A 7,500-nucleotide genomic window follows, 5' to 3' on the forward strand; every position below is an offset into this window, starting at 1 on the left:
TGTTCGGACTGTCTTGTGCCTTCAAACTCTGGGGGAGGAGTTCGACTACCAGCTGTCGTTGGCCGACTTCCTCCAGGTGTACACGGTGAAGACTGGTCGTACCAAAGGCACGCTTTACGTAAGCCCGCTTGCCGGGCTAAAGGTCTTTGACGACCTGCCCGAGAAGGATGAAAAGTGGCGGAAGTCCTATTTCTTCTTCCCGGTTAACGAGCTCACTTTCGGCCACCGCGTGAGTTCGCACGTATCGAAGTGGACTTCGAAAATCGGTAGAATGGAGTTCTTTGCTAGGTCCAAGTTAAGTGTTACTTGACTTTCCATCTCACCTTTTAACTGTTTCTTTTTCAGATCACTTCGAGCGCGGATTGCTTTGCCCCACATTCGCAGAGTTCTTCTCGAGGTTCTGCAGCCAGGGACAGATCGCTTGGGATTCTTTTTCTTGCGAAAGGATCAGAGAGTCCACGGCGAGGCTCGGAAGGCGTTCTCTCGTTTGTTCCACCCCTTGAGCGTTTCGGAGATGAATTACAGGGAAGAAAGGGCGTGCCGAGCTGCCGAAAAAGAGGCAAAGAAACAGATGGCGATGGCCCTCGCCGAAGGCAAAGCTCACATTTCTAACAAGAATTCCTCCGTTCCTGAGGTGAGCGGGACTTCCGTGCCTCCAACTGGCTCTCCCGAGCTTGGTACAGAATCAGCCAGGGCTCCTGCTGGCCCGCTGATTCCTCCCGTGATTGTCATTGCTGATTCTAGCGACGAGCCACGGGAGGTCGCTGCTTCCCCCCCAGCGCCGAAGAAAACCTCTGCTGAGGCCTCCTCTCAGCAAACTGATTCATCGAAGAAGAGGAAGGAGCCTGAGACCGCCTCCTCTTCTCGTGAAAAGGGGCGAGCCCGGACTGGCCCATTAGGGGATGAGCGAAGTAGATCTAGCTCGAAAGACAGGGGTCCCTCCTCGGAGAGGAGATCTAAGGAGGCCCCACCGCCTAAAGACTCCGGAGACTCCTCTGGAAGAAACCCTTTGAAGGAACAACGCCCTTTCGCCCGAGGTAAAAATTCTTCTGAGATGCTCTTAATTTTATACCTTTGACTGTTCGATAGTTGATGACTGAAATGACTTGCTCAAAAATCTTTCAGTCCCCCCTGCTTCCCCAGCCGATCTAATGAGGAGCTACATTCGGCCCGGAGTTCGGATCCCGGCATTTGCTGACATGACCAAGGTCAATCGTGCGAACTTCTTCCGTTTTGCGGACAAAATCGGCGAGGTAAACATCCTTTGGTCTTTATTTCTGTTTCTATCATTTTATCCGTTTTTGACGAGCTGAATTTTTCAGCTTATGATCGAGTTCAACTCCTCGGTGGCGTCCTACGAGGACCAGCTGTTCGTCTCCCCATCCTCTTCCGTGGTGAACCTTCTTCAAGAGAGGATCGCTGACCTGGAAGCCCAGGTAAAAGAGTACGCCAGGCTGGAGGCTGAGAATGCTAGCACCGTAGCGAAAGCCGAACAAATCCGAGCGCGGATGAAGAAGGCTGAAATAGAGGTACTCGACCTTGGGGTTGCCAACGAAGACCTCCGAGACAAACTGAAGAAGGCGGGGGACCTTTACTTCGAAGCGGCGGAGGATGCGAAGGCGGCCAAGAACAGGTTGCACGAGATCGAGCTCCGCAATCAGCTACTCGAAGCTGGCAACAACTGCGAGACTGAGAGGGTGCGAAGGGAGGAGAGGCAGGCAATGAGGCGGACTCTCCGTCCTCTGGTTGAGGAGGTGAGGGTCACCTTCGAAGAGAGGGAGAAGCTAGCTCCGCTTCAGGTCCGAGCTGCTGAGATTAGGGCGAACTGGATGCTGATCGAGGAGATCGCCAGAGGAGAGATCCAAGACATGGAGGCCGAGCTCGGACTCCTGAAAGCTGACGAAGAGGAGGCGGACGAGAAGGTTTCGAAGGTAACTCCTTGTGACCTCGACCTCTCAGTATTCTCAGATCTTTTGGCGGATACACCCGATCTCTTGTGCAGCGAGAACCCGCTAAGCGTCACAATCGACGAGTCCGGCACTAATCTCGGGCAAATGTCAAAACAGGGAATGGACGATTTTCTGGCGAACACCAGGCCGGAAGAGGAGCTCGCAGAGATGGGCTTGGCCCTATCCGAAGCGGCGTCTGATCCCGTTCTTCCTAATCCTTAGTTTTCGTTTTGGGGTTGTTTTGGCACGGGTTGCCCCCCTGTTTGTAGTACTTATTTTCAGACTCGTTTTGGAGTGTTTTGGTCGTGGTGACCACTCCAAAAAAAATTTTGTTCTGTCATCTTAAATGCGAACTTAATTTCCGCAATCTTTTGTTTAAAAGATGATATGAGAAGGAATAAACACGAAGTAAGAACTTCGGTTAAGTAGTTCGAAAAGATGACACCCCAACTTTAATAAGTAAAGTTGAGTACGAAGTGGATACTTCGGTTTAGATAAGAAACTAAGTTTTGACTTTACTAAGTAAAGTGGAGTACGAAGTAAGAACTTCGGTTTAGAGTTTTCGCAACGTTAAGCTTTAAAGTAAAGCTGAGTACGAAGTGAAAACTTCGGTTTAGACCTGCGAAGATGAACCTCGGCTTAAATGATATATGCGAAGTCAGACTTCGGCTTTTTTTTTTTTTTTTTTTTTCTTTTTTTTTTTTTTTGGGCAGCCATTATTAATAAAAAAGTTTAAGAAAACTTTAAATTTTATTAATATGGATAGCTGGACCCGAAGTGGGCTGCCTACGTACCCTTATCGGGATCAAGCTAAATCGTAGTTCGATACAAATAAATTAACTGTAAAAGAGTTTAAGGTGTAAGGAATTCCAGGACCTCGGGACTGGTTTTCCCTCTGAATCCTCGAGCTGATACACCCCATTTCGCACCTCGCGAGTAATTCTGTACGGTCCTTCCCAGTTAATTCCCAGCTTCCCTGCATTGAGCTCCTCGGTGTTCTCGTGGACTTTTCAGAGGACTAGGTCGCCAACTGCCAAGGGCCTGCCTCGGATTTTGGAGTTATAGTACCGAGCTACTGCATTCTGGTAATTCTGGATCCGAACTAAGGCCTGGTCCCGACGTTCATTGATTGTGTCGAGAGTATCCTGTAGGTATTCCTCATTTTCCTCAGCTCAGAATGGGTTTAGTGAAGTATGGACTCCAGGGACCTCTATGTCAGCTGGGACTACGGCATCAACTCCGTAAACCAGGGAGAAAGGTGTTTCATTAGTGGCCCGGCGTGGTGTTGTTCGAATTGCCCAAAGAACGCCTTGCAGTTCGTCTGGCCAGCGCCCTTTGCGAGAATCGAGCCGTTTCTTCAAGTTAGCAAGAATGACCTTATTCATCGCCTCGGCTTGCACTTCGTGCAAAACTCTTCAAACTTCGAGGAGATGAACTGTGGGCCATTGTCCGTGATGATTTCGCTGGGAATACCGTAGCGATAAATTATACTTTTCAGCACAAACTGCGAGAAATAATCGGTAAGAGCGAGCACGTACTGAACTCCTCCTGGTCCCCGATGCAATGGACCAATTATGTCCATAGACCACCTCATGAATGGGTAAGGTGCGGACACCGAAGACAGGAGCTCGGTAGGCTGGTGGATTGACGGGGCGTGCTTTTGGCATTTCTCACAAGCTCGAGAATAATTTTCGCAGTCCGTGACCATAGTGGGCCAGAAGTAGCCTTGCCTTTTGATTTTGAAAGCCAGAGTCATCCTCCGGAGTGATTCCCATTGGGACCGTCATGAACAGCTCGCATTAGCATCGCGGATTCTTTGCCGGCAACACATGTTAGATAAGGACCAGCTACACTTCGGCGTAAGAGTATTCCGTTGTAGAAGCAATACCGCGCACTGACAATCTTGAGTTTCCTGGCCGCCCATTTGTCAGCTGGGAGTTCTCCTTTTTGCAAGTAAGCCCAGATCGGGCTCCGCCAATCGCCTGCCCCCCAGCTGTTAGAACTCGCACTGCCCGAAGTAGTATGTGGGATAACAGCTTGATTGTCAACTGATGAGCTCGTCGATTCCGGAGTTTGACTCGCGTCTAGTTCGGCCAGAGGTGGGTGAACTTCCATCGGAGTAGGCATAGCGGGGACTGGATCCTCCGATGGCAAAGAGTCCGTAGTCACCCCGCGAGCTGCCTCCTTAGCAGCCAACCTTTTTTTATTTGCCCGGGTGACGACATTCGAGCTCTCTAGACGGATGCTTGGAAACTGGATGAGTTCGACGGGGATAATCCTAGTCATCGCAGGATCCGAAGTGGATGCCAGAGATGCTAAAGCGTCCGCAGCGGAGTTTTCACTTCGCGGGATCTTAGTGATTTCAAAATCCTCGAATTTAGCGACTAACTCTCGTGCTGTGGACAAATAAGCCTCCATACGACCATCCTTTGTTTCGTACTCCCCCAAAAACTGGTTGGTGACCAGCTGCGAATCGCAAAAAGTTCGGAGTCGTCGGACTCCAATCCCAACTGCGAGGCGTAAACCAGCAAGGAAGGATTCATACTCGGCTTCATTGTTTGACGCGCTGAAAGCCAAGAGAAATGACTGCTCGATTACTTCGCCAGTAGGAGAAGTGAGGCGGACCCCAATTCCCGCTCCCGATCTGGAAGAAGCGCTGGCAACATACAACGTCCATGGGACTTCAACGTTGTCGCTAATTGAAATGGCTAGTGGGAGTTCGATCAAAAAATCGGCCAGCACTTGCGCCTTAGCACAGGTTCGAGTCCGGAACTCGATGTCGTATTCACTTAACTCGACAGACCATTTAGCTAGTCTCCCGGACTGGCTCGGACTGTGTAACACCGTCCGAAGTGGTTGCGTCGTCAGGACTATGATTGTATGAGACTGGAAGTAAGGTCGCAGCTTTCTCGCCGAAGTGACAACTGCTAGGGCCAATTTCTCCATCATAGGGTACCTGGACTCCGCCCCGGTAAATGACTTACTGACATAGTAAATTGGTCGTTGCTCCCCCCTTTCTTCCCGAACCAAGACTCCGTTGACTGCACCGTCTGAGACAGCTACATAAAGAAAAAGTGGCTCACCGAACTTGGGCTTAGCCAAGACCGGCGGTTCAGACAGATAGGCTTTGAGCTGGGCGAACGCCTCTTCGCACTTCACATCCCATAAGAAGTTTTTTCCCCCTTTTCGCAACAGCTGGTAGAACGGGAGGCATTTGTCCGTAGATCGAGAGATGAAGCGGTTGAGGGCTGCGATCCGTCCATTAAGGCGTTGCACTTCGCGTAAAGTCCTAGGAGAACTCATAGACAAGAAGGCATTAATCTGCCTCGGATTCGCTTCGATTCCTCTTTCTGTGATGATATACCCCAAAAACTCCCCCGATGGGACTGCAAAAGTGCATTTCGAGAGGTTAAGCTTCATCTCGAACTGATTCAGGATGTCGAAGCAAACTTTCAGATCCGCGAGATGCGAGCTAGCTTCCATTGATTTTACCAGCATGTCATCGATATAGACTTCCATGGTCTTTCCGAGCTGGTGTTCGAACATACGGTTTACCAGCCTCTGGTAAGTTGCTCCCGCATTCTTTAACCCAAAAGGCATCACCTTGTAACAATAAATCCCACAGTCCGTAATGAATGCAGTCTTCTCCTGGTCATCAGGGTTCACAAGGATTTGGTTGTAGCCGGAGAAGGCATCTATGAAAGACATCAGCTCGTGACCCGAAATGGACTCGACTAGCCTGTCGATATGCGGAAGTGGAAAGCTATCCTTGGGGCATGCCTTGTTCAAGTCGGTGAAATCAACGCAAACTCGTGATTTGCCATTCTTTTTTTTAACTACCACCGTGTTTGCGAGCCATTCAGGATACTTCACTTCGCGTATCTGTCCCGCCTTCAGTAGACGTTCCACCTCTTTGTTGACGATTTCAGCTCGCTCAGGACCTAGCTTCCTTCGCTTCTGCTTTACAGGTCGGAACGTCGGATCCACATTCAGCTCGTGGGAGATAACTTCTGGACTGATACCGGGAAGGTTATCAGACTGGCGCGGAACTCGCTATCCAATCCCCCTCCGATCTTGATTTCTTGATCCGGAAAACTATCATTGATAAAAATGGACTCAGTGAGGTCACCTTTTAGCTGCGTCCGAACTGGATTCTTGGAGACCTCGAGCTGTGGTTGCTATTGAACCAGGAGTTTGTGACTTGCGAGATAGCAGCTCCTTGCCGTCCTTTGGCTTCCCAGAATTTCCTGGACTCCTCCCGGGGTTGGAAATTTGACGCACTGATGGTACGTCGAGGCCACTGCCTTCATCTAGTAGAGCCAGGGAGTTCCCAGAATAACGTTATAGGCCGCAGGTCGGTCGAAAACCGTGAATTCCACCATTTTAACCACTCCTTGAGTGGACACCGGTAGTGTGATCGTGCCCAAAGACATTGACGTCTCGCTAGTGAACGAGACCAAAGGTGAGGGCGGTCCTACGATGTGTTCTTTCCCGATCCCCATTCTAGCGAGCGTCTCGAGGAAAATCAAGTCTACCGAACTCCCAGTGTCAATTAAGATTCGGCAGACCTCGTGGTTCGCCACGTCAAGTGAAATGACGAGTGCGTCATTGTGCGGAGTGTCCAGCTCTTCAGTTTCCTTCTCGGAGAAAGAAAATCAGGTAGATCGTTTACCGCGACCCCAGCGCGCTTCGGCTGGGGGCTAGCGAGCTTCCGCTGATGGTCTTTGATCGCGGTGATGGAGTTACGAAAGAGGCGCGATCCCCCCATTATCACGTCGATTCTTTTCTTGGGGGTTTCATTGCCATCAAACTGCCTTGGTTTCTTTGAAGGTGGGGCATCTTCGACCACCCCGGGAGTCACTTTCTGCTCCAACTCCTCGATCGTTACATTTGGCATTCCTCCCGCCACATACTTTTCTGCGAGCAGATGCATCAGCTTCTTGCAGTCACGAGTGGAATGACTGTTGGTTTTGTGGAGCTCGCAATACGTGTCCTCATCTCGGACCCACTTGTTACTTGGAAGTACACCGCTCTTGGAGCGCGGTGAAAATGGAGGTTTGGATGGTGAACTCTGTGGAGAATTCTTTTTAGGAGATTGAGTGACTGCGAACGTGCTAGGCCCGGACTTCGGAGTCGTAGGCGGAGTTTTCTTGGCGGGCGCTTCGAACCGTGGTTTTCCTGTAGTCGGAGCATTTTGTTTTTGCGCAGCAGCAATTTTGTCTTCCTCTGCGACTATCCAGTTCGATGCCCGGTGTAACGCGTCCTAAATGGTTGGGAACCGATTCACGGATAACTCTTCGCGGAAGCGAGATTCGTGCCAGAGGCCGTTTTTAAGCGCGGCCAGGGCTGTGGAGTCCGAGAGTCCCGGGATCTTAACCTGGATTTCCTTGAACTTTGTTATGTAAGACCGGAGAGATTCTCCACCCTTTTGGCTTAAGTTCCAAAGCTGAGCATCTGTCACCGCGGTTTCGATTAAGCTAGAGTACTGCTTGACGAACGAGGTTGATAGCTCAGTGAAATTTGTTATGGAGCCGGCTGCTAGAGACGCGAA

At 50.3% G+C, this 7,500-nt stretch overlaps 3 protein-coding genes across 3 annotated transcripts in view; 1 reads left to right on the plus strand and 2 right to left on the minus strand.

Annotated features, from left to right (window-relative positions):
• Nucleotides 1-2,171, plus strand: part of LOC147929672 (uncharacterized) — a 2,479-nt gene extending 308 nt beyond the window's left edge. The window contains exons 1-4 of the mRNA XM_087480688.1: nucleotides 1-294; nucleotides 346-1,037; nucleotides 1,126-1,253; nucleotides 1,323-2,171. The exon at nucleotides 1-294 is cut by the window's left edge and continues 308 nt beyond it. Of these exons, the coding sequence (XP_087336814.1) occupies nucleotides 1-294; nucleotides 346-1,037; nucleotides 1,126-1,253; nucleotides 1,323-2,171 (1,963 nt within the window). The remainder of the gene's footprint in view (nucleotides 295-345; nucleotides 1,038-1,125; nucleotides 1,254-1,322) is intronic.
• Nucleotides 2,172-3,701: 1,530 nt separating this feature from the next.
• On the minus strand, nucleotides 3,702-6,451 carry LOC147929673 (uncharacterized). The gene is made up of 3 exons (XM_087480689.1): nucleotides 6,373-6,451; nucleotides 6,079-6,259; nucleotides 3,702-5,964 (listed from the first exon to the last, which is right to left on the minus strand). The coding sequence occupies exons 1-3, from the start codon at nucleotides 6,449-6,451 to the stop codon at nucleotides 3,702-3,704; spliced, it is 2,523 nt and encodes an 840-aa protein (XP_087336815.1).
• Nucleotides 6,452-6,501: 50 nt separating this feature from the next.
• Nucleotides 6,502-7,500, minus strand: part of LOC147929674 (uncharacterized) — a 1,788-nt gene continuing 789 nt past the window's right edge. Inside the window, exons 1-2 of the mRNA XM_087480690.1 lie at nucleotides 7,327-7,500; nucleotides 6,502-7,212 (exon numbers count right to left, since the gene is read on the minus strand). The exon at nucleotides 7,327-7,500 is cut by the window's right edge and continues 789 nt beyond it. Of these exons, the coding sequence (XP_087336816.1) occupies nucleotides 6,502-7,212; nucleotides 7,327-7,500 (885 nt within the window). The remainder of the gene's footprint in view (nucleotides 7,213-7,326) is intronic.

This window comes from Camelina sativa, chromosome 13, assembly GCF_030686135.1.
Source record: "Camelina sativa cultivar CO46 ecotype springtype chromosome 13, ASM3068613v1".
In the NCBI taxonomy this organism is placed as follows: domain Eukaryota; kingdom Viridiplantae; phylum Streptophyta; class Magnoliopsida; order Brassicales; family Brassicaceae; genus Camelina; species Camelina sativa.

Bases quoted from the DNA above. Each gene is read 5' to 3' on its own strand.
- LOC147929673 (XM_087480689.1), bottom strand. From the start codon at position 6,451: ATGGGGATCGGGAAAGAACACATCGTAGGACCGCCCTCACCTTTGGTC. The intron at 6,260-6,372 runs GCACGATCACAC...TGGCTCTACTAG, and splicing joins CGAGACGTCAATGTCTTTGG to ATGAAGGCAGTGGCCTCGAC. The intron at 5,965-6,078 runs GTGACCTCACTG...TCCCGGTATCAG, and splicing joins AGTTCGGACGCAGCTAAAAG to TCCAGAAGTTATCTCCCACG.